The sequence below is a fragment of the Equus caballus genome, chromosome 6, assembly GCF_041296265.1.
Source record: "Equus caballus isolate H_3958 breed thoroughbred chromosome 6, TB-T2T, whole genome shotgun sequence".
Lineage (NCBI taxonomy): Eukaryota > Metazoa > Chordata > Mammalia > Perissodactyla > Equidae > Equus > Equus caballus.
Genome location: NC_091689.1, coordinates 98,292,931 through 98,318,188, shown reverse-complemented (window position 1 = coordinate 98,318,188; position 25,258 = coordinate 98,292,931). Strand labels below are relative to the sequence as shown.

At 49.5% G+C, this 25,258-nt stretch overlaps 1 protein-coding gene across 8 annotated transcripts in view; it reads left to right on the top strand.

Moving 5' to 3' along the window:
• The window catches only part of PTPRB (protein tyrosine phosphatase receptor type B), a 107,449-nt gene extending 82,396 nt beyond the window's left edge, over positions 1-25,053 (top strand). For 3 of the 8 annotated variants that reach the window (XM_005613869.4, XM_070271930.1, XM_023644008.2), the window contains 13 exons: positions 2,022-2,128; positions 5,513-5,612; positions 6,374-6,457; positions 6,557-6,574; positions 6,690-6,771; positions 7,341-7,431; positions 8,108-8,184; positions 9,693-9,827; positions 10,815-10,937; positions 11,042-11,205; positions 12,628-12,763; positions 17,754-17,874; positions 19,745-25,053. In XM_005613869.4, coding sequence (XP_005613926.3) covers positions 2,022-2,128; positions 5,513-5,612; positions 6,374-6,457; positions 6,557-6,574; positions 6,690-6,771; positions 7,341-7,431; positions 8,108-8,184; positions 9,693-9,827; positions 10,815-10,937; positions 11,042-11,205; positions 12,628-12,763; positions 17,754-17,874; positions 19,745-19,767 — 1,261 coding nt within the window. In that variant the 3' untranslated portion in view covers positions 19,768-25,053. Of the gene's footprint in view, positions 1-2,021; positions 2,129-3,280; positions 5,045-5,512; positions 5,613-6,373; positions 6,458-6,556; positions 6,575-6,689; positions 6,772-7,340; positions 7,432-8,107; positions 8,185-9,692; positions 9,828-10,814; positions 10,938-11,041; positions 11,206-12,627; positions 12,764-17,753; positions 17,875-19,744 lie in introns of those variants that run through there. The other 5 variants (XR_011440213.1, XR_011440215.1, XR_291084.4 and 2 more) reach the window with 3 other exon arrangements.
• Positions 25,054-25,258: the final 205 nt, after the last annotated feature.

Genomic DNA, 25,258 nt, shown 5'->3' with positions numbered 1-25,258 from the left:
TAACATAATCTTATTCCTACACGCATACAGAAAACAGGTCTGCAAAATACAGGCGGAAGTGAGGGAGGACCCAGACAGTGCAGGAGAGGAAGTGCTGTGAAGGTTCCAGAGGCTTCCTGGAGGAGGTGTCGTTTTAGCCGGGCGTTAGAAAGTAGGGAAGGATCTGAAAATGTGGAGACCGGGACCGGAGGAGAGTCAAGGGACTGGGAACAGAGGGGGTCAGCGCAGAGGCAGAAATGCACAGACCCTTTGGAGGAGTGAATAGTCCAGTTTCGGGGTGGGCATGGAAAGGGGTACTGGGGAGACGAGACAGGAAGACAGGAGGGGACGGGATTCTGATGGGTGCTGAGAGCTGGTGTCCACTTTTGGACAGGGCTGTGAGCACAGAGTTCCTCATGACCCAGTAACTTTAAGCCAAGCCTCTCCCAGGTCATCGTCTCCTCCCCGGTCCCTAGAGGTCCTCATTTCTCTGGACCTGGTTCTAGTCTGCACCTGCATCTGTGAAGCCTAGAATTGTAGAGCAGAACACGTCAAGGTGTCATATCCAATTCTTCACTGTACAGATGAGGAAACTGAGGCACAAAGCACTTTAGGGGCCATTCCACTCATCAGCAACAGAGCGAGAGCTGGACCTCAGACCCTCTGCTTTAGACCCAGCCCTTTTCATCCCTCTGATAGAACTCTGCTGTTAAACCAAGAGGAAGCCAAGAGGAAATGAGAGAAAGAGATCTAGCCTAGGAGTCAAGACGTGGAGTTTGGTTTTCTTGAACCAACTTTCGCTGTGACCTGGGAGGAGGCGTCTGAGCCTCAGTTTCCAGAGGATGCAGTCAGCTTCCTTATACTACTGTAAAGCTTGGAGACCATCTTCTGGGCCATGTTTGTGCAAGCACTTCCACACTTAGAAATCACTGCACGAGTATAAAGAATTCAGGGCGAATCTTCCTCAGCAAAAAAAAAAAAACCAAACCAAAGCAAACAAATGGACAAACTCCATGTCCCTGTGACGTGAGCCCCCGAGTCAGTTCCACTTTCAAGAAGAAAAATAGTCACGTCTGTTTCCTCGTCCGATGGCAGACTTCCTGAAATTGAAGCAATGGCTGCGTTCCTCTACGGCTTCTCTGCCTGCGTCCTGGTCAGTCACCTCGAATGATCTCTAATGCCTCCTAAACTACGTGCCCAGAAGAATTGGGAGCTGCCTCGAGCCTGGGCCTGACTTGCCCCGAGAGCGTGAGCGCAGGTCCTGTGTTGGGACCAGAGGCTTCATCCAGGCTGAGACGACAGCTCTGTGTCTTAGGAGCTGCATCCTGCTCGCCTGTGGAATTCAGGGCCAGCTGGTCTCCAGGCACCGTCCTGCATGGCCCCATGGACGAACCCCATAGCAGCCTCCTGTCCACGTGGCTGGACTGACCCCAGATGTCACTGGAGGGTTCTGAGCCCACATCTCACCATCTCTCTGAACCCAGTACAGCCCAATCAGGCTCACCCTCTCTCTCCATCCAGCTCTCCCCAGGTGACCTGAGCTCACGTCTTGTAGCCGTCCTCGCCTCCACCGTCCTCCTCCTTTGGGCCAGCCTGCTCTGCTCCCTCCTCTGCCTGGAATGCAGGCATGGCCCCTCTCTCCCCTCCCGCAGGTGCAGTGTCCTCCTGTCAGGACCTCCCCTGACCTCGCCCGCACACCCGACGTTGCTCTCCACCGCTCTCTCTGCCCTTTTCCTTTCACAGCACATGCCACCATCTGGCGTATTAACTTTGTGCATTGTGGTCGGAGGATGGAGCCTCTGGGGTGGTGGACATCTCCAGTCCCTGGGACAGGGATGGGCACAGAGTAGGGCTCAGGAAATGTTTGATGAATGAATGAGAGTGAACGCACGAACTCAGGTCTGTCTGATTCCGTAATTCGCATCCTGCCCCGCACACATGCTGACCAGGTGCCCACGCTTTTGCCCCTTGAACACATGTTTCCATCGGCCCTGCCCTGGTCACCCACTGACGTGCACTCGACGAATGGGTTATCTTTTCAGAATCAGCATCCGGGCGTTTACGCAGCTGTTTGACGAGGAGCTGAAGGAGTTCACTCAGCCGCTGTACTCAGACACATTCTTCTCCCTACCCATCACCACCGAGTCAGGTGAGCCCGGCCCTGCTGTCCCCCCGTGGGCCCCCAGCCTCCTGTCACTTAGGGGGCCTCTAGGATGGGGCCTGCAGATGTGGCTGATGTGGCATATTTATTCTCACCTGGAATTTAATCTTATGTGACCACAGATTGAGGTGGATTGGAGAAATTGTACAACTTCTGTAGGAATAGACTGACGGGATTATAGAAATGCCAGCTTTTTTTTTTGACTAAAAATGAATTTTTAAAAGCAGTGGATGAAAAACATCCACATCAAAGCTTGCATAGGGGCCACCTCGTGGCGTAGCGGTTAAGTTCACATGCTCCACTTCGGCGGCCCAGGGTTTGCTGGTTCGGATCCTGGGTATGGGCCTACACACCACTCATCAGGCCACACTGAGGCAGCGTCCCACATAGGAGAACTAGAAGGAGCTACAATTAGAATCTACAACTATGCACTGGGGCTTTGGGGAGAGAAAGAAAGAAAAAAAAAGAGAGACAAAGATTGGCAACAGATGTTAGCTCAGGGCCAATCTTAAAAAAAAAAAAAAGAGCTTGCACAGGTCAAAACATTAAGTAGATACAAAAGGCTTTCAGGGGCCAGCCCTGTGGCCGAGTGGTTAAGTTTGCGCGTTCCGCTTAGCAGGCCCAGGGTTTCACCGGTTTGCATCCCGGGCGTGGACATGGCACTGCTCATCAGGCCATGTTGAGGTGGCGTCCCACACAGCAGAACCAGAAGGACCCACAACTAATAATACAGAACTATGTACTGGAAGGTTTGGGGAGATAAAGCAGAAAAAAAAAAGGCTTTCAGTCATAACTGGCAATGTGCATATTCATATACATAGAAATGCATAGAAAAAAACGACAAGGAGGAAAACACCACTGTACTAACAATGGATATCTCAAAGTAATGGGATTATAGGTGGTTTTTCCCTTTTGCTTTTATATACTGTTTTTACACTGTGAAAAATGTTAACATAAAAGACTTTACATAAACTTAGGAAAGAGACCTCTAGTATGTTATGGGAAAGCGTGAGTGACAGACGCAGCTCGGGTCTCCTGGCCCTTCTCGTGGAGATGCGGGACGTGGCCTGTACGCGGAACAGTTTACCCAGTCCTCACTCCACCCTTTGAGAAGCAGACACTGTTATCCCCATTTCACAGGTGAGGACCTGAGGCACCAAGAGGTTGAGTAACTTGCCCGAGATGGTACAGCTGGGATTCTGGCACTTTCCACCAGAGCCCTTGACCCCTGCCCTGCACGGCCTGGAACTTCCACCTGAAGCCGAGAACGGCATCACTTTTCGGCATGTTGTTCCCTCATAACATGATCCGTCCCGGCCTTTCCCTGCAGCCGGGAGCCGGCAGTGCTTGGCGCAGGAAGTTCTTCCTTGGAGCTAAAACAGTCTCTCGTGCTGCTCGAGAAAAGATGACTCAGCCTCGCAAACACTCCCGTCTATTTAGGCCAAATATAGGCATAATCTCCCACTTTTCAAACCAAAAAGGGATCAGAACACAGTTAAGAGGATTTAGATGTGTTTGCTTATCATTTAATGTTAAGTAGGGGCTTTGTAAACACAATTCTTTCCTATCTGAAATACTGTTATAGACCAAAAATTGTATGTAGTCCAGTAAAGGAAGATGGTAAATATATATTCAGAAAAAGAACGCTAACCACATGAAAGGAAAGATGATTGTGTTGGCTGGATGAGTCTTGAAAAGCAGCACTGAATAAACAAACCCACGGGCTTAAGAAGCACCTTCAAAGATGGGCTACTCCATAGACCTAAATGTAAGAGCCAAAACAAGAAACCTTTAAAATAAAACATAGAAGTAAATCTTTGTGACTTTGGGTTAGGAAATCTTAGATTTGATACCAAAAGCACAAGCAACAAAAGAAAAATATAGGTAAATGGGATTTAATCAAAATGGTAACCTTTTGTGCTTCAAAGGCCATCATGAAGAAAGTGAGGACAACCCACAGGATAGGAGAAACTATTTGCAAATCACGTGTCCACTAAGACTCAGGTATCCGGGATATATAAACAACTCTTACCTTATAACTCAATAATAAAAGATAAGTAACATTAAAAAACAGACAAAGGCCATGAATAGACATTTCTCCAGAGAAGATAGGCAAATGTCAATAAGCACATGAAAAGATGCTCAACATCATTAGTCATTAGGGAAACGCAAACCATAACCACAACGAGATACCACTTCACGCTGGCTAGGATGGCGATAATCAAAGACAATAACAAGTGTTAGCAAGGACGTGGAGTGAGTGGAACCCTCGCACGTTGCTTGAAATGTAAACGCTGTCACTGCTTTGGAAAACAATTCTGTGGTTCCTCAAAATATTAAACCCAGAGTTACCATCCAACCCAGCAATTCTACTCCTGATTATAACCCATGAGAAATGAAAACATATGTCCACACGAAAGCTTGTACATGGATGTTCACAGCAGCATTATTCATAATAACCAAAAAATAAAGATAACCTAAATGTCGGTTGATGGATTAATCGATAAACAAAATATGATGTAGCCACAAAAGGGAATATTATTCAGCCATAAAGAGGAATGAAATACTGACACAAGCTGCAATATCGATGAGCCTTGAAAACATGCTAAATGAAAGAGCCAGTCACAAAAACCCTCATGTTTATGATCCAATTTATATGAAATGTTAGAACAGGCAAATCTGTGAAGACAGAACGTAGATTAGTGGTTGCCAGGAGTTAGGGAAAGGGTGGACTGGTGAATGACTGCTAAGGGCCAGGGGTTTCTTATTGATGAAAATGTTATAAAATTGAATGTGGTGAAGTTTGTAAAACTTTGTGATTATACTAAAAGCCATTGAATTGTACAGTTTAAATCGGTGGTATGGTATGTGAATTATATTTCAATAAAACTGTTTAAAAAATGGGTTACTCATACCTGTTCATAAACCCCCATGGCAGCGTCAGACCAGATAATAGAAATGAGATTTTGTTAAAATAACCCTCCACATGTCACTGGATTTGCCAAAGTCCCAGATGCTGTGACCTGTTTCATGCAAGTGAAATAGCATTTTATCTTGGTGGCAAACGGCTGGCCTTTGTCTCACGTGCCCCAAGCTTTACCCACAGGCACAAGCGAAGTCCAGAATTCCTTTCTTGGCTGAACACCATCACCTTCAAAAGCAGAGTGACAGGCCCGCCGTCCCTGGTTGGCAGGCAGGCGGCATCTCGTCTTCCTGGTGGGACTGCCGGCCCGTGGGCGGTGGCGCCTCCGTGCGGCATGGCTGGAATTCTCTGTGACGACGCTCCTGGGGAGGCGGGTGGCAGTGGCTCTTTTCCTGGCGCTTGGGCACTAATTCCTCCCCCGGTTTGCTGTCTCCCCTGGATTCTTGCAGAGCCTCTCTTTGGAGTCATTGAAGGTGTGAGTGCCGGGCTGTTCCTCATCGGCATGCTGGTGGCTGTGGTGGCCTTATCCATCTGCAGACGGAAGGCGAGGTGAGTGCCCCATGTGGAGAGGCAACCGGAAGTTAAGAAGGGAAAGTAAGGTGATTCTGCAGGTTAAATATGCTTTGTTTCTCAAGAAAAACAAGTCAAACCCTAAAACCTTGACTCCCTTTTTTAGCCTCTCTACGTGCCACTGTTGAATCCTGCCCTAACCAAATGACTGGGGCATGTGTAGCTTCATTTTAATGGGAAATACTTGTTTTGCACAAGAAAGAAACGTTGGTATGTGGTTTAGTCTCCTCATGAAGACAGAGATGTCTGCAAATCGTGTGCCCAGATATGTCTGAAATATGTGAGCATGTGGTTAACACCCCCACTTTGTGGCTCATCGTGGCCGTGCTGCCTTAAGAAGGGACGAGACCCAGCAGCCTGTAGCCCTGGCCACGCTCTCTTCTCGTGGGGAATTTCTCTTTTCGGCACATTGTCCTCTGTCTTGCACTGATGTCTTGCATCTGAAGTTTACTGGTTTTTTAAGGAAAGTTTTTTGAGAGTGTGGGAAGTGGTTGTGACCCGTAGCCAGAAATTAGAAGGAAAATCTTCAGCCATTCAGAGACCCGTTTCTAGTGGGAAAATCTGTTTCTCCTGTGAGCCCTTTCTCCCTTCCCCCACCCCAAAGAGACGTCGGCTGAATCTAAATCTACATGAAGGCAGGAAAATCCGCATTGCACAGACAGCACAGCCTCACTATAAATGAAAGCTGTGTCTCAACAAGCTTCCTGGTGACAGCATGAATCCCCTCCCCTGTGTTCCAGCCACGGCCGAGAGGGGCCCTCCGCCCGTCTGAGCATCCGCCGGGACCGCCCGCTGTCTGTCCACCTGAACCTGGGCCAGAAAGGGTGAGCCGCAGTTTCCTCGCACGATGTCCTGAAACATGAGTTGGTTGTGTTGCGTGAGGTTTGCTAACAGGTCTTTCTTCTTTTGGTTTCCCTTCACAGCAACCGGAAAACATCCTGGTAAGAGAGACAACCCCAGTTACCATATTATCTGCTTTTGAAATACAACTCGGACTTGTTATGGCATTTTCCCTTTTCTTCAGTAATTTCCTTTTCTTTCTGTTTTTAATTGTAGCCCAATAAAAGTAAGCCAGTTTGAAGGGCACTTCATGAAGCTGCAGGCTGACTCCAACTACCTTCTCTCCAAGGAATACGAGGTAGGGCTCGGGCGCAGCGAGGCCCCGGCGCCCCCGTCCATGGGGGAGCTTCCTCCCAGCCCGCACTGAGCAGTCACGGGGGAGGGGCTCCTGCTAGGATGAGGCTTCAGGTCTCAGCTGAGCGCTCCTTTTGGCCCGAATGCCATCCCTGCATGGCGCAGCCCCTGGTCTGGGAGGCCAGTTCACTGTCCAGAATGGCACAGCGAACAGGTGCTCCCTGGATCAGACGATGAGAAAGAATTAACCAGCTTCAAGTGCAAACCTAACTCAGTGTTTAGCCTGCCAGTCGTGTGCCTGGGAGAGAGTGTGGTTTGGCGACAGTGCCCAACTTTGGCACCTATGTGACTCGGGGCACATGAGTTATCCTGTGTGAGCCTCATCCATCCAGTGGAGATGAGAACCCCTCACGCGGGGCTGCTGTGGGGACAGACCTGACGTGGGTCGAGTGCCAGGCCGTCCACACACCGTAGCTGGGGCACACATTCTGTCATCCTGGATCTCAAGGATTGCATGGTTTGCCTCGTTCTAGCTCATATTCTCCACTTGCAAACTTATTTTTGACCTAATAGGACTTAAAAGACGTGGGACGAAGCCAGTCGTGTGACATCGCTCTCTTGCCAGAGAACAGAGGGAAGAACCGGTACAACAACATATTGCCCTGTGAGTTTGTGCTGAGATTTGTAATACTGCTGTCCTCCAGCCACTTTGTCTCTTTTGCTGCAATGAAATGGGGCCGAAGAATAGGGTGCAGCAGGATAGGGCAGGTCTGAGACTCTGACTGCCTTTAAAAGGGGAGACTTGTCTGTTACTGCGCTTCTCTCCCGAGGGGTAACAACCAGCCTGGCTCTGGTCACGAGAAGCCTCTCATGCTGTCGGTGTTTCACCACAGGGTCCTCCTGCAGGCCTTGAAGGCCTCAGAGCAGGAACGGGGTTTGCATCGAGGGCCGACCTGGGCTCACTTAACAAAGTCTCCAGTTAGCAATTATTCTCTATGTTTTCATCATCCTTACTCTGTTAGGTGAAGTCATAGAAGGTCGTTTTTCTGGACTGTGTGCATTCCAGCAGTGACAGGAGCTGGCTGCTCCATAGTGTTACCAAGGAGAGCCCAGAAGGGGCTTCGCAGGGCACGTGTGTGTGTGTGAGTGTGTTTATGGGCCACCTGGGCAAGTGAGCTATCGTATCTGAGCCTCAGCTGTAAATGGAGATGAGAACACGTCCCGTGTGGGGCTATTGTGGGAATCAGGACTAATGCATGTCAAATACCAAGCATTCCATAAATGGTAGGAAATCACCCCAAGACTCAGTGGCGAATCTGTCTCAATAAACTGCCTTCCAGATGACGCCTCGCGAGTGAAGCTCTCCAATGTGGACGACGACCCATGCTCCGACTACATCAACGCCAGCTACATCCCTGTGAGTGACCGCCCGGCCTGGGGCCTGGGAGGCGCCTCTGCTAGGACCACCCTGCAGACACCACTCCTCCCACTCACTCCCGCTGTTCTCAGGTCTGGACACATGTGGGCTTCAGAAGACCACGTGTGATGGCCAGAAGCGCAGGGTGTCTAATCGCATCATTGCTAAGGCCCACTCTTCACAAGGCTGTAGTCGCCCAGGGTTATAATGAGCCCAGGAGGCCTTTCAAAGGGCGTTTCTTCCCCAGAGAGATTAGCGCTCCCCAAGGAAGCTGGGCCTCCGCTTCTGAGACCACCAACTGGGGAAGCCGATTGCACCCACAGACACAACTCGGAGTTGTGTCAAACCTTTGGGCTCAGATCCTGGCTGACATCTTGCCAGCTTCCTGCAGTTCTCCACAGTGGAGAGAGCTTTAAGGTTAGACAGATCCAGGTTTGAATCCCATCTCCGCCCCTTGCTGGCTCTGTGACCTTGTGCAAGTGCTGTGATGCGTTTGGGCCTCCAGTTCCTTTTCCACAAAGTGGAGATGATAATATTTCCTCAAATAATCATCGAGTCCCGCACTAAACACAACAGCTGAGTGCTAACAGTGAGTCGAATGCTGAGCTGTCACGGTGGCGGGGGATACGATGGAACCCTGACCTCAGGGAACGCTTGGCGGAGTCCAGCGTTCAGAGTCAGGCTGAGACTTGCAGGACAAATGAGGATGCCAGCCGAGAGGCAGGGGCTGGGCAGGGCGGCGCAGGGCCTGCGGGGGAGGTCCTGCGGGAGCCAAGGAGGGGGGGAGCGTCGACCGGGATCTGCAGGTGACCCTGGATTGCTGAGTGTGAGCGAGTGGGTGGAAATGCCCCAGCCCAGAGGGCCGTGGTGAAGACTGAAGACCATCCCTACCCACGGCATGTTCTTCAGTAGATGCTCAACGAGCAGTGGTTTCTCTGCCCTTACGTCGCCCTGGCCTGGCAGCCTAACATTGATCTAGTGTCAGTTATCCAAAATGACAAAAACTTTTCTACATTAGACAGGGGAGGAGCCTATCAGGGTGAGTCTTCAGACAGTCAACACACACACACACACACGCATGTGGACACACGCACGCACACACACACACATAAACGTGCATACACAAGCACATGCACACATACAGGCACATATGTGCGCGCACACATACACACGCACATGCAAGATGCACACACATGCACACGTGCACGTATACACACATGCATGTGTGCACACTCACATAGACACACACGCAGGCACACATACACACACACACAACTGAGGGTGAAGTGTTGTCTGGATTACTGCCTTTTTGAATAGACCAGCCTGACAACAGGGAGTTTGGCTCTTGACCCAGGTCAGTGTCCGGCCTTCCTCCTCCTGCTCCCAGGCCGGACGCTGTGTCAGTGTCTTTTCCTCAGGGCAGGGCCTGGCAGACCTCGCCCAGCGTCTAGTCTGCAGACCCAGCCCTTTGTCTACAGCTCTGAGAGGCCTGTGGTTCTGACTCGCAGGGCAACAGCTTCAGAAGAGAATACATCGCTACTCAGGGCCCTCTTCCCGGCACCAAGGATGACTTCTGGAAAATGGCCTGGGAACAGAACGTCCACAACATCGTCATGGTGACCCAGTGTGTGGAGAAGGGCCGGGTAAGTGCACGGTCTTCCTGACCCCCCAGCCCTGCTTCCTGCTGCCTGGATGGCGTTCTGCCCCATCCTCAAAAGCCACACCCCACAAAGCCACATGGGGATCCTGTGGGAGCAGCGTTGTGAGTTAAGCCTCTTGGTTATAAACATGGGCTTCAGCAGGTGAAGCCGATTCTGATCCTGGGCCTGCGTTTCCCTCAAAGGTGTTTCCACGGGGGCACTGGGATTCTCAGAGGTGCCCAGGAAGATTAACTGGCCGCTCGTCTGCTCCGTCCTCCCATGGGAGGAGACACCTTGCCAGAGTCACCGCTCGGCCCCTGGTGTTAGGAGAGAAGGAGAAGTGAACCACAGACGCAGAGTGAGACGGTGCTCTGGGCATATGAAGCAGACCTCTTGTAATGCACTTGTAATCCTCTACTTTATATGGTTTTCTGAGGATTAAAAGAGAGATTGCGTGTAAAGTGCCCAGTATCTGTAGTCAGTCAGTCCACGTCCACCATCCTCTTTCTCCCGTCTTCCTGCCCGTAAATGTGAGCTTCGCTAAGTGTTCTGACTTCTCCAAGACCCCTTGGCACAGGGCTCTTGGTCCAGGTTAAGACGCTGGTGTCAAGTATGAACCCAACAGGGCCGGGAAGACAATGCTTCCTGTGCCAGCTCCGTCTTTCTTCAGAAAGAACCGTCGTATGACGTGGTTTATGTGCTAGTGGAACCGAAATGCTGAGGAAATGGACCACAGCACTCAAGCCAGGGGCACCGTGCCTGGAAGGCCAGTGGCTCCACGCTGGGGCTGCTCCTCGGCCACTGCCTCTCCCTCGCGGGCAGCAGCAGCCCAGCATGAGCGCCGGCCAGGGGCGGGCTGACGCAAAGCAGGTGGTCACATTGCTGTGGCAGCTGACCCTGGATCCAACTCAGGAAGACACTTCCAGAGGGAAAGCCCAGGTCAAAGAGGGGTCATGCTTCCAGACTCACCCTTCTGCTATCTTCCTCCAGGTGAAGTGTGACCATTACTGGCCCGCGGACCAGGATTCCCTCTACTACGGGGACCTCATCCTGCAGATGCTCTCGGAGTCTGTGCTGCCTGAGTGGACCATCCGCGAGTTTAGGATATGCAGTGTACGTCCACGCAACGACCCAGCTGGGGCTCCCGCACGGGCACACTTGTCACGCGAGAAGGCGTGCCCTGGGCCGTTCCTCTGATTGCCCCTCTGCCCTTACAGGAGGAACAGCTCGACGCACACAGACTCATCCGCCACTTCCACTACACGGTGTGGCCGGACCATGGGGTCCCAGAGACCACGCAGTCCCTGATCCAGTTTGTGAGAACCGTCAGGGACTACATCAACAGGACCCCCGGGGCCGGGCCGGCCGTGGTGCACTGCAGGTACCTGGTGCCTGGGAGTCTGACAGGAGGCCTGAGCGGGGGTGCTGGAGGGTGGAGGGCCTGACCCTCCTGCCCCACGTCTTCTCCTCCCGCCCCTCCTCCACCCTCTCCAGCCTTCTCTCTCCCTCTGGCTCTTTTTCCTACCGTACAAATGCCGAGTCGTACGTGACTGCCAGGCCCCCATAATTGGGCCCATCTGCACCCTCAACCCAACTTCCCAGAAAGCCCCTCGCACCCCAGGTGGAAGGAGGCTGCGCCTGCTGCTTCTTGCCTCTGGCCCTTCTTATTCCGTGGAATGGCCCTGTCTTGCCCTCCACCTGCGTAAGCCCCTCTCCCCCTCAGGATCCCTGCTCCAGACCTCCCAGCAGGTCGAGCAGCACCCAGCTTTGCTCTTAAACGTCTGCTCCCTTGACTTCTCTTTGCTTCAGGCGGTATGCCCACGAAATCAGCCTACACGTCGTCTCTCTTTCTCTCTCTCTGGGGACCCCAGTGTTTGGCTAACTAATGTTTGCAGCAACACTTTGAGCCCTAACCGAGTGGCGTTCATCAGTGAGGGGCAGCAGGCTGTACAGTGAGAGGAACGTCAGATGCTGGCGCTCCCCCCCAGTCCGCCCTGCGCTCTGGGAGCCCTGCTTCTGTGTGCCCTGGGGACCAGTGCTTCTGACAGGAAGGGGAGGCCCCGGGAGCTTCCCGCTTTCTGGAGAACGGCAGGAATTTTTGCCCAGGACCACTGGAGAATGGTTCTTCTTTTTCTTGTTAATGTGTGCGTCAGAAATCCCCAGTTGTACAATGACTTTGGGGAGCAGTGTAGGACGCCCTCGTGAACTGAGGTTGTTCACACCTACGATCCAGCCGTTCTGCCCCTAAATATTGACCCTGGAGAACTCCCTACACACGCGCACAGTGATGTTCCCTGTAACACAATTTTAATAGAGAAAAACTAAGAATGGTCCCACTGTCTGCCATGGGGCGTGGGTCAGTGGTGGTTTGTGAGCTCTGTAGAGCAGTTAAGGAAATTAGATCTAATGTAACAACATGGGCAGATCTCGAAACACAGTGTGGAGCAGAAAATTTGGCAGAAGGATACATGAAACCTGTCGCTATTTTAGTAAATTTTTAAAACACATAAAATGAACCTGTTTTTTTATGGATTTGCACCTGTGTAGAAACAGTGGAAAAACATCCATGGAAATGATGCACACCCAGTGCAGGGTGGTCCTGACCCCTGACCCCTGACCCCGACCCCAGGGGAGGGGCAGGAAAGAGGGCAGCTGGGTCTCCAGGTCCTATTGCCTTGAGAGAGCACGAGGTGGGAAAGAAGTATTCCTGTATTCTCCCATAACTTGGAAAAGAAAGGTCGTGCTCGAGTCTTGAAAGGCCAATTGAACGAAAAGGCTGATCTTCCTTCCGCGTCTCTTCCAGCGCTGGCGTGGGCAGGACTGGAACCTTTATCGCGTTGGACCGAATCCTCCAGCAATTAGACTCCAAGGACTCGGTGGACATCTATGGAGCGGTGCACGACCTGAGGCTTCACAGGGTGCACATGGTCCAGACTGAGGTGAGAGTCACAGGCTGAAGGAGGCAGACCATCCGCCAGCCTTCAACCCGACGGGGAGAAACAACCAGAACTCATTAGGGAGAGAAGGAGAATTGAATACACATGCTTTCTAGGACGCCTTACTTTAAAACAAATCTCAGGGACCTTAAGGACAATGACGTACTCATCTTTACTGAGCTGGTGGCCATCTTCCTCAGGTGGGTAGGAAGAAAGACAGACTTTAATCAACGCATACACATGGGGAAGGGCCAGGCCAGTCCACCTGGGTGATGGTTTTCAGACGGGCTGGTGGGTGAGCACCAGGGGAAGCAGAGCCCGCCCAGCCGCACGGCCGTCTCTGGAGACAGTGAAGGCGCGAGTGTTGGTTGTGAAGGACAAGTGCTCCCGTTCGTACAGTCCTCTGACATTTGCAGGGCGTTTTGAACGTGGCATCTGATTAAATTTTCACCATAGCCAGATACGAGAGCCATCATTTTCTATTTCCAAGCTAGAAAACTGAGGAGCCGAGGCGAAAGGGCTTTGCAGAGCTGAGGAGGGGCCGAGCTGGGGCTCGGACTCTGCTCTGGAGAATCTCAACCCCCAGGACCACAACCCCCGGGTCGGGTCTGTGCCCCGCAGACCAAGCGTGTCACCCGCTGTGAAACCGCCTCACGAGACACAAGTCCGCTTGCCCAGGCATTGCCCAAGTAACTGCAAAACCCTCTATGAAAAGGGTTCCCGTGGTCAAAAAGTGAAACGTTGCCCTGCTCCTCTCTCCCCTCCTGCCGTACATATTATGAACTTGCACCTACCCAAACTCCAGCTTCCACGACAGTCGATGTTCCGTTTCCTTTTCCATCTACATCCCACGTGTACTGTGCCCCTGCCCCACAACCTCACTGGAATATTTTAAAGCAAGTACCATTTCATCCTTAAATATTGTGGGTATAGATAATATATATTTTACAGATAAGGACTCTTTTTAAAATCATGACCACAATAATGCCATTGTCACACCAAACACTTTCAACCATAATTCCTTAATATCATGTAATATCCAGTCAGTGTTTGAATATCTCTAATTATCTCAAAAATTACTTGTTATACATGGTTTGCATTAGACCCCAAGTCCACGAGGTGCATTTGACTGAAGTCTCTTTCAATCTGAATCAGTTTTATTCTCATGACATTCACATGTTGAAGAAACCAGTGCATTTGGTCCATCAATTCCCCACATTCGGACGTGGCTGATGCTTGTTCTTGGTGATGATGCTCCCTTGGTCCCTGTGGTTTGAGGCTTGTTCTTGGTGGTGATGGTCCCTCAGTCCCCGTGGCTGATGCTTGTTTTTGGTGGTCATGGTCCCTCAGTCCCCGTGGTTTGATGCTTGTTCTTGGTGGTGATGGTCCCTCAGCCCCCGTGGTTTGATGATTGTTCTTGGTGGTGATGGTCCCTCGGTCCCCATGGTTTGATGATTGTTCTTGGTGGTGATGGTCCCTCGGTCCCCATGGTTTGATGATTGTTCTTGGTGGTGATGGTCCCTCGGTCCCCATGGTTTGTTGCTTGTTCTTGGTGGTGATGGTCCCTCAGCCCCCGTGGTTTGAGGCTTGTTCTTGGTGGTGATGGTCCCTCGGTCCCCATGGTTTGTTGCTTGTTCTTGGTGGTGGTGGTCCCTCGGTGTCTCTGGATTTTGTCAGCAGCCGTTGATCCCGAGGCTCCATCGAGTTCAGGTGCCCAGTCAGCCTGCAGTGGCTGGCGGTGGTGCTGAGCACTCCCCATGGGCCTCTCAGTGCTGATGATGTCCACGGCGACCACCACTGTGGCACCCCCGCCCTCCCTCCACGGCCTGGGCAGCCCCTGATCACACCGCACAGCTCTGTTGTTTCCTTAAGGGTTGAGGGGTTTTTACATCACATGATCCCAGGACACTGTCCTTCGGCTTTTTTCTCGAGAGAACGAGTTCCCAGATGGTGGGGACTCATCTTGCCTCTGTCCCCACATTATCTTCTTGCTAAGTGAGTGAACAAATAGCCCATAATTATGTGCTACAATCAGCATCCTTGTTTCCTTATTAGTTCATTGTCACTTCCACAAACTCAAACGGCACTTAACTTGTAATTTCAGGAAGAGGAGGTTATCACATTTGAAGTGGTCTTGAGGTGCGTGTGTGTGTGTTCAGACTCCCTAGTGACCGTCAGAGGCTTCCCGGCCCGGTGACCACACCACCCAGAGTGCTGGAGACACACGGCGAAGAGCAGGCCCACTCTGCTGTGACTCGCTGGCGGCCTCCCCGGGCACAGTAGCTCCACGTGCCCAAGCTCCCCTCCTTCGCCTTGGACATAACTCCTCCTTTTTCCCGTTCTCTCCTCCCCTGCCCCCAGCGTCTCTGGGGCTCCTGTTCCTCAGCCTTTTCGATGTTCCAGTTCCCCAAGGTCCGTCCTCAAGCACTGCTCTTCTTTCCCTCCGTCTTCCTCTTTGGGATGTCCTCCACTCCCCTGGGCTCGGGTACCACGGGCATGCTCAGAGTTACCCTTCCCCAAGTCCCTGCCTCCCAGACGGTCCTGCCTGGAAGCCCGCGGGCATCTCAGACTCAGAAAACTCAAAACCAAACTCGTTACCTGTCTCTAAACAAACAACCACAGTGCGGCTCCTTCCGGTTCAGGGGACATGCTGCCGTCCGTCTTCTCTCCACTGTCTGCCCGACAGGGACCTGACTTCTGCTCCCACAGCTCCCACACCCGGCAGTCACCAAGTCCTGTCCGTCTGCCCGTCTCTGCTCTGCTCTTCTCTCCCCCCACTGCCCTTGCCACGTAAAATCTCCACTGATGGCTTCTTAACTGGAGCTTTGTCCACAGTTCTGTCCTGTGTCTGTCACCTTGTGGGTATTTGTTCACACATGTGCAGTGCGCTCAGGGACCGTGACAGGCCATCCGTATAATCCTATAAATATCATCGAATATTATGACGATTGGTGAATGAATGGAACTGAGGCTTCGCCAGTTATCTGGACAGAGCAAAACATGATCTTTTATGATCTGAAGCTCATGTATTAGACTTTGTCTACATTTCGTTGAGAATTAAGTGGGAAGCCTATGATCAATATGAAGGTTTTAGTAGTAATCATTTTCAAAGGGACATTCTGTTGGGAAAAGAAGAATTTATATTAAGACAAGGCAAATTAATGAATATTAACTGGTTTCAGAGCCCGTGTGGATCATTGTTGAAGGATTTATCCACAAGGCCTAGCACGGAGCTCGTTCACAGCTGAACTCTAAGGTCCCACAGTCATCTGGCATCCCAGGAGAACTGACAACGTGACTTATGCTCTGGATGAGAGGACACAGGGAAGCGTCAGCCCATAATCCGGCGGATTGCTTTCAAGGCGGTAAAAGTGACCGCCCATATAGCAACCGTTTTCAGGATAGCACCCTCCTCAAACTTTCAAGATCGAGGCATCACCCATATGAGTGACCCGGGTCGGAGAACAGAATGCAGAGAGCGGTTGTTAATATTAATGCAGGCCTCACTTACTGTGGATCCGTTTCTTTGAAATGTCCTCATCTAACGATGACACCAGACCCGCACTGGGAGTCCCATGAGTCGGGGACCAAGCTGGCTTCCAACCAGGCGCCGAGTGCCACCCATAAAATAAATACCTGTCCCCTCTTAAAGCTCGTTGTGAGGAGGATCTTACAGTCTCTCTTTGCATCTCAAACCTTTAAAATATGCTAAAGCTCACTACATCGCCCACCTTAGACGCAGGGTCCAGCGACATTTCTGATATCCGTCTAATTGACGGCAATACAGAGTATCACACCTTTGACGGTCAGAGGACGTTGGCTGTGGAAGAGCCTTGGCTCCTTGTTTCCTAGATGGGAAGCTGAGATTGAGGACCCTCGTGAGTCCACACGGGTGGCTGGAGGCAGACGGAGAACCCGGGATCCCTTGCGTGGAGTGTGCTGTCCTCCCAGCCTGTCCTCTGGGCTCTGGGCGGTTGCTGTGTCATTAGGGAGCCTGAGGCTGGCACCATGGTCACGAGGACGTGCACTCCCTCCTTAGACACCTCGGCTGGCAGTCAGGAAGGGTCCGACGCACACGTGTGGCTCCTGTGGCTGAGCGTCTGTTGTCAGCCGAGGTTTGGTGGTGGCTTGTGGTCACTAAACACTGACTCTTCTGTTTTGTTTCTATTTCGAAAGCAGTTAGTTCCCAGGTAGCTGACAGGTGGGTCTGTCCTCACGGGGTCACCCTCTCTAGGTCTCTGTGGTCAGCCAGCACCTCTGAGGTTCTTCCATGAGCCAGACTCAGATGCAGAGAGGACCAAGACAGATAAGACACTGGCTTTGCTCTCAAAGAACTGATGGTCCCGTGGGGTCTTTTGTACACACCTCCTTTTTCTTCCTGTACTCCCAGAAGAAAGCGAACAAAACAGCAGTGTCAGGGACATGACTTTCTCATTCAATAGCACAGTGAACTCAGGATTCATCTAAGAAAACTGGTGTAGTGAGAAGAACTTGAAGTTTGAGGTCACACACCCAGAATCAAGTCCTGGGTCCCGTTTCTTAGCTTTGTGACGTTGGAGAAGTTACTGAACTTCTCTGAGTCTCTGTTTATATAGATGATTGTATCTACTTCACAAGGTTGTCAAAATAATCAAATGACATAATTTATGTAAGACGCGTAGCACAGTGTCTGACATTCATTCATCTATTTAATGAATCTTTGTGGAGGACCTACTTTGCACCAGACAGAGGTGTAGGCACGCACAGAACATACTCTCTGTAGAGATGCATGCGCGTAGAGAAGAATGAACAAGCCCCCCTTCTGCCGGTTACCATCATTCTCTTCTCAGCACTGACAGAAAGCACTCGTCTTCTGTGTCCTAGAGGTGTCCGTGAAGTGATGATCTAGGAATTTGCTGACCACACAGCACGCCATCACTGCTGATGCTTGGTGAGAGCCCCTCTTTCTGACGCTGGGACGTGCCCTCCTCTGACGCGCTCTCTGCTCTTTCAGTGTCAGTACGTCTACCTGCACCAGTGTGTGAGAGACGTCCTCAGAGCCAGGAGGCTGCGGAGCGAGCAGGAGAACCCCTTGTTTCCAATCTACGAAAATGTGAACCCGGAGTACCACAGAGGTAGGAGCTGACCCACTGACCGGGCGTCCACTCTTCAACATACGCTCCATCTGGAAACCATTAGAAACCTAGAGCCCTTCCAACAGGCACCACCCTCTCTTCTACTCAAAGGCTTGAGGGGACGGCCCTCTGGAGGGCCACAGGGGAGAGGCAGACTGGGGCTCCCCCCGAGCACTGAGCTCACGTGGCAGCTCTTCCAGCCTGGCCTCGGATGGCTTCTCTTAAGGGCTCTGCTTAGCATTTCTTTCCTGAGCCCATCTTGGGAGGAGGCTTTGAAATCGCAACCCAGAGTTCTAACTGTAAAATCCCCTTGGAAGAACCTGGCCATAGGTCTTGAGGTCCTTAATAGGTTCTTATCTTGTCAGCCAGTATTTCCACCGCCACCCCAAGGACTGGAACAGCTTCTCATTGTTAACAGTTTGAGTGGAAAAACCTACATGACCAACAGTGAGGACCAAGTATGCCACGGTACATCCACTGAGTAGAATATGATGCAGTCGTTAACAATGATATTTTTGAGGAGATTCTAACAACATGACTATCCTGATAAATAAGCTAAGAAAAGCAGAATGTAAAATGAACACAAACAACACATGGGGGGAGGGGGGAGACAGGAAGGAAGCATTCCACAATAGTAAAAAGAATTTCTCTGAGCAGTAAAATGATAATTTTTCTTCCCTCTTATGTATTTTGTAAATTTTCTAGAATGGGCATGTAGCATTTTTTAATGAAAAGTTCAGTAGGAAAAAATGTATAAACATTATAAGGCACTGCTTTGATCAGACAATAATTGCATGACCAGTGACGGGTCCACCTGCCTTTTCTCATTCTGGACCATCACTAAGACCTCATTTATCACACAGGCTAATTGCAAATTTGAAGTTTCATTGTATTTGTTATTGACTCTGCCTAACAAATTACCCAAAACTTAGCAGCTTAGCTCAACATTTATTATCTCGCAGTTTCTGTAGATGAGGAATTGGGGAGGGCTCAGCTCTGGCTCTGGCCCGGGGTCTCTCCTGAGGTTGCAGCCGAGACACCAGCCAGGGCTGCACCTTCTGAAGGCTCGACTGGGGCTGGAGGATTCTCTCAAGATGGCGCTTTCATGCAGCTGTTGGCATGAGTCTCAGGTCCTTGCCACGTGGACCGATATCCATCTATAGATCAGATCTTTTTTTTGACACACATTATTTCAGAGCTATTTTGTGTCCATTTCTAAATGATCTTCAATTTTATTTAGTTCTCTGCACCCTCTACACCCACCCACCTAGCCAGTAAGCTAAACAGTTAATAATCTGTAAACCACAAATACACGAGAGGGCTGCTATTTAAAGGAGTCCTCTGTAAATCAGATAATCCTTTTGTATCATAAGTAATTATCCCCTAATTTGTCTGTATAGTAAATGAAAGTTTTGCATGTCAGATTCTTTAAGAAGCTCTCAGATGGAGGGGTTCTGGGGCCTCTTGGAGGTTCCTATGTCTTATTTTGAAATGTCTGAGAGCTCTTTTTAGAGTAGTCTGTGTGCTCCTGAAGGAAGCTGACTATGGTATGGTCAGCTTCAGGCATCTGGAAATTAAGATGCAGGTCCTGGCTCTGGAACTAGCTAGCTTCATCCAGCTGTGTGGTCCTGAGTGAGTTACTCTGCCTCTCTGGGCCTGTGGGCTCATCTGTAAAACCAGAGGGGATGGAGCAGAACCCCTAGCCCCTTCCAATTCTAGTAATCTGTGGTTCTGACCGGGTGACCCAGCCCCGACAGGGACAGCCGCATCCTGAACCCTGCTGAGCTTCAGTCCTCTCCACTTGTAATTTTCATAGAACCAGCTGTGACGCCCCTGGCACAGTCTCTCATCACAGTGTCCTTCCTTGCAGACGCGGGCTACTCGAGGCATTGAGAATGTGTCGAAGATCTCCTGGACAAAAGCTACTCACTGTGTGATTTTTTAAAAAACTTGCTTCGTGCCCTACAGAGGCGCCAGCTATTCCTGTTGATACTGTGTATAATTTATTAATCTGGAGAATTTTAAAGAATTTATGTAATTTAAAGGTAACATATTATTGTACATAGTTGTATTTTGCAGTTCCTTCTGTAAATATGTATTTTTCATAATGTTTAATATTAATCTTTACGTAATGCTATTTTTCCACACTGAAGTGTTCGCGGACGGTTCTGCGTAAGCTGATTGGCCTGTGTGACAGGACCTGATGGTGTGTGTGTGGAGGTGGCTGCAGAGGAGACCCCTGGGGCTGTGGTTTTCAGCTGTTTGAAATTCACTGGACAGGAGGAAGGGCCGGGCTGGAGAGAGCACGCAGGGCAGCCGGCTGTGCTGCATTGCTGTGCTACGAGTCTTGGCATCTGAAGATGATCCAAATGCTATTTGGGCAAATATAATGATCAAAGAAAGGATCGTCGAGGGGAAGAGACTCAGGAGCCAAGCTGAAGGAGCTGGTTGTGCCCGAACCCATTAGTGGCTCTCCTGCTGCCAGAGGCTCGAGCCACAGCTCAGGGCTCGGGGCCACGCAACTCCTGGGGTGAGTCCACGCTGCAGGGCTGGGGTTCTGACGGAGAATGGTCCCAACCGAAGTGAAGAGCTCCTTGTATCAAGAAGACAGCCACCTGGGCCCTGGCCGGAAGCACTGTCAACACGCAGAGCCCCATCCACAGAGACGAGGTTATTTCGCTGCTCTGAGAGCATGTCGCGTGAACCTGCAGCCTGCGCCGTAACCACCGTGCTGGTCCGTGTGCACATGCTCGGCTGTCTCCTTGTGAGTGGTCTGCATTTCTGGAAAAGTCAAAATTAGGCCAGTCATACTTGGTTTTCCCATTAAGAGAAGACTGTAGTGGCAGATTGAACGCCTGATAAGGGACCAAATGTCAGCATCCTTATAGAAATGTCCACAAACATCGTATCTAGTTAACTGAAAAACCAAACAACGAAAACAAAAACTCAGTGGTGCTCTGTGTAAAATTTTCCAAAAGACCTTTTTAGTAAATCTTCAAAGTCAAGATGTCAAGTCGTCACTTCACTTACGCTGCATTTGGTAGGAAAGGCATGCGCCCGCCAAGCTTATCTCCAGGATCTGTGCCTCTGACTACAGAAGGGCTCAGTGAGTCGGACGCAGGCATTGCCCTCCTCCAGGTCGGTGCGAGGTCTTCTGGGGGAACAGTTGAAAGGCGTCTGTACGGAACCCTCCCAGCTGCCTGAGAAATGAGCCAGGAACGTTTGCCTCCTTCTCACTGCAAACCTCTCTGTAATAAACTTAAGAATTAGTGGTCAAGTTTGCTGATCTCACAGCTTCATTTGCAGATAGAGTACATTTATTTTCAAAGTATATAGTTTTGCTGCATACATAAAGTCTCACAAGCAATATGAGTGTAACTGGCATGGTAATCGAAAATCGTCAAATATATCTGAAATAGTTAATTATAGTTGTGTAAGTCTCCACCCAAACCAGAAGAATTTCTGGAACTATTTGAAGTTTATAAAAATGAAAAACGTTATGAGTGTGAAGAGTGCTAAGAGGAGTCCTGGTTCTCCCATTTTCATTGTGCAGAATGCGGCTGTGAAATGACAGTGTCGGCTGGCATTCGGTCCCAGGGAAGTAGCTGGCCCTGCTAGAAATGGAAAGGAACAACTCTAAGTGTGGCAGACGTGCCCCCAGGGAGGAAAGAGAGGTCAGAGACTGATGAGATGTGGTGTCTGCTGGGAAGCACTTTCTCTGCATTAAAAAGAAAAAGCAAGAGAAAAACCAAACAGAATTTTAAAGTAATGTGGCTCAGCGCAAAGCACGTTAATCCATGGAAAGATAAATTCATTTTTGGCTTTTCATTCCTTCAGAAGAGTTTTAGTAATGCCTGCAACCTGCTAAGCCCTGTCCTAGAAACTACATGTTTCTACAAAACAAAGAGAATGCTTCATAATAATAAAGTTAGGGTTGTCGTTACTATTTTCAGTTAAGCTTGGACGAGGCCTCAGCGGGCCGTGACCTAACCGAGTGGCCCAGGGCTGCGCAGCCTTCTGATGACGCAGCTTCAGCAGCAAACCACTGACCTAAAGAGAGCCACTAATTGCAAAATGACGATTAAAACCATTAAAAACCTACAATCTGTGAGAGTAAACAGCATTCACACACCCTGGCATACTGGGGTGAAATCAGAGTTATGGAAACGGACTTGACGAGTGAAAACTATATGTCCTTTTACTCCAATCCGGGAAATATTCATTCCTACCCTCCACCTGTCTAATTTCAAATCTCCTTAGCAACAGATATTTCACTATCTTCCACCGCCAAAGACTAAATACATAATCTAGTTGGTCTGTTTATTAAATTTAGGGAGGAAAGGGAAAAAAGGTTTCCTTGACATTCAGCTCAATTGGACGCATTTTAAGTTAATTCCGTCAGGTGTTGTGTCTTGTAAACACTCCATCTCCCGTGGAGGGGGCATCCTGTCTGTGCACCTGCGCCGTACACTATATTCAAGGCTTCTGAGCTATCAAATCTTGGGAGAGTCCTGTCTTGCATCTTAACAATTATTTATCCAAGTTCTTTATAATTAACTCCTTTAATCTCTACCCATTAGATCAATCTCATATTATCATTCTTTTGTTCTCTGGACCACAGCTGGTCTTTGAGCTCTTGAATCAGAGTTTTCCAGGGCTGGTCTCCCTGTCCGGGCCTGCATATATTTGACCTCAGTCCTTCACTGTCCCTTAACACTTCTGAGTCCCTCTTTCTCACAGCTCTCCCCTTCTCCCTTTTGAATATGTTTGTTTTCCAGGCAAATGTGATTTTATTTTCTGGTCATCTTATCTGCTTATTCCCATTGGTATTTCATAGTCTTTTCAGGCTCCACATTATCGAAGAGATGACCATGATTTCCTTTTAAATACTAAAATGGTCACAGCACACAGACATTTTGGGGAGAGTTTCATTTGGGAAAGTCTTTAATTAATTTTGTTATTACCTCTTGGAAGGAAGCCCAAAGTGACATGTGAAAATGACATGAAACCACTAAGCAGATGTCCAGAAAACAAAAATAGACTCACACGTCGTACTTCACACTCTGCTCCTCTTCCTTAGTCTCAGGATCCAGCTCTTAGATTAAACACTCTCCTTACCTTTTGCAAGAGAACTCTCTGCCGCCAACTAAATTCTCATTCACTTAGCTTTCTGGGTCTTTGAGGTCGGGATCCTGATGTCACAAACCTGTCAGATCTGTCAGACAGTGTGAGGCAGGGCCTGAGCCCCAGCTCTGGGGTGCCCTGGAGCGTTAGTTCCCACCCGGGGGCCGGACCCCCCCACCTGGTGGGAAGGAGAGGTATTTGGTTGCTTCTTCAAGATGGCGGTTCAAGGACGTCTTGGCTCCTTTCACCAAGGAAATGAAAGTGACTGATGAGTCAAGACAGAGTGGCCAGAAGGAATGGGCGATGCTCGCGGTGGCTAAGAGCAAGCCCTCCACCCTTCCTCACCCTGAAGAGTCAGAGCGGAAAAGGCTGTGGTCAGCCCACCCGCCCTGTGAAGTTCCTGAGACTTGTTAACCTGAGATTTCAGCTCACATCAGGCGTTCAAAGACTGTTTCACCTGGAAGGAAAATCTGTAAACCATGACCGCAGAAAGCAAGTGAAATAACACAAAGGAGGGAAAATATTTGAAAAGGAGGCTCTAACCACCAGTCGTCGGGAAGAGAAAACGGCAGCCCTCCTGTGTGTCTGGCTGTTCTTTGAAATGTCATGTGTTCTTCTCAGGACATGCCATCCTTGGGGTCCACTCCCAATACGGCAGCCAGATGACTTAGCTGATTAAGCAGCTGAATTGCTTCGTTTAGTTTTGGGAAGTGACCAGCTGTTGGACTAAATTGACCGAGTTGGGGATTCCAAACACACTACCTTAGAGCCTCTAGTGGGTGACGCCTTTGAAACGTTTGGCCATTTTAGTTAAAATGCAGGGTAACATTTGATGCAGCCACAATAATGACAGAAATCTGTTCTGCTCTAAAAACATTTCTAGCAATGGAAATATTTCTGACTAAAAGAATACTCCTGACTTGTAGGGAGGCTCCTAGGAATAAATGTACGCAACAAAAATAAGGCATTTCATTTCTTAAAAGGTTGTCTATATAGATACATTCACGAAATAAGGAAGTTGTTGGTGACTGCTCCTAAAATAGAGATTTATGCAATGGGAATAAAAGAGATCTATTAACAGATTTACCAAAGATTATTTTTATAACCTATATGCCAATGTATTTGATCTTATATAAGACACTGAAATAAGTTGTTCAAACTATGAATAATGTCAGACAAATGTAACGTGTCCCTTCCAGAACATTCACAAGAAAGCTTAGCTATGCCTGTTTTCTGCCTTAAGTAAGTTCTTTTAAATAGTACTGTCTTCATCCCAAGAGCACGCCGTCCATTACATCAGAGATGCTGTGGTTTGAGTGAGCAGACAAGCGTCCCAACAGGAAAGGAGCACATCCAGCCACGACTTCAGGAGTTGGAGGCAGAGCTGGACACGCTCCACCCACAGCTGCTCAGGGGCCTGCAGCGGCCTTTCGAGATTTCCCAGCTCAGCCACACTGACGACCGGGCGCACCAATGTTCTCAGCCTGAGGAGTCCTTGATCTCCAGTCTTCCATGCGGGCCCATCAGGCTTATAAATTCTGCAAGGACAAGGACCACGTCTTTAGTCTCTTCTCTCCTCCTCCATTGCAGAAATCAGTGCACTGCTCACAGGCATTCAACATACACTCTTTGAGTGGAAATGCTTCTGATCCAATACTTTGGATGTGAGGTGGTCAGAGTCTAATAATACCATTGTCCGTGGAGGTTCATCTCGCTGTTCTTGAAGTTTGAATGAATAATGTAAATAAATCCAGTAGCCAAACTTATTATGTTCTATACTAGAGCACTTTTATGTTTTTAATATCATGTATTCTTGCTCTGCAGATCTGGTTCTTTAAAATGGCAGCAGATGATTCTATTTTTTCACACTATATACCTCCCCACAACACTGTGTTTCTAACCAGCTCCATTTGAACAAAGAACTTCATTAGTCTTCCTATTTAAATTATGTATTTGCTTAATATATTTTCATATTTGTAACTGTGGTCAGAAAATCTATATGGCACCTTACACGCCTTCTCACCAGTCCAGGAATAAAACTGTTTGTGGAAGGAATGTCCTGTCTTCCGTTCCCCTGTTTCTCATTTATCAAGTTCTGTCACCTTCTGCTCAGGAGAAAGGTCAGAAGTGGCTGCTTTTAAATGAGAGAAATCTTCTAGGCCATTACCGTGAAGCACTCGGCTGTCTTCACCTTTATTCCTGTGGGCGTTGCGCTGGCCACCCAGGGCGTCGTGTCCACGCCATAGACTCTCCAGCCCAC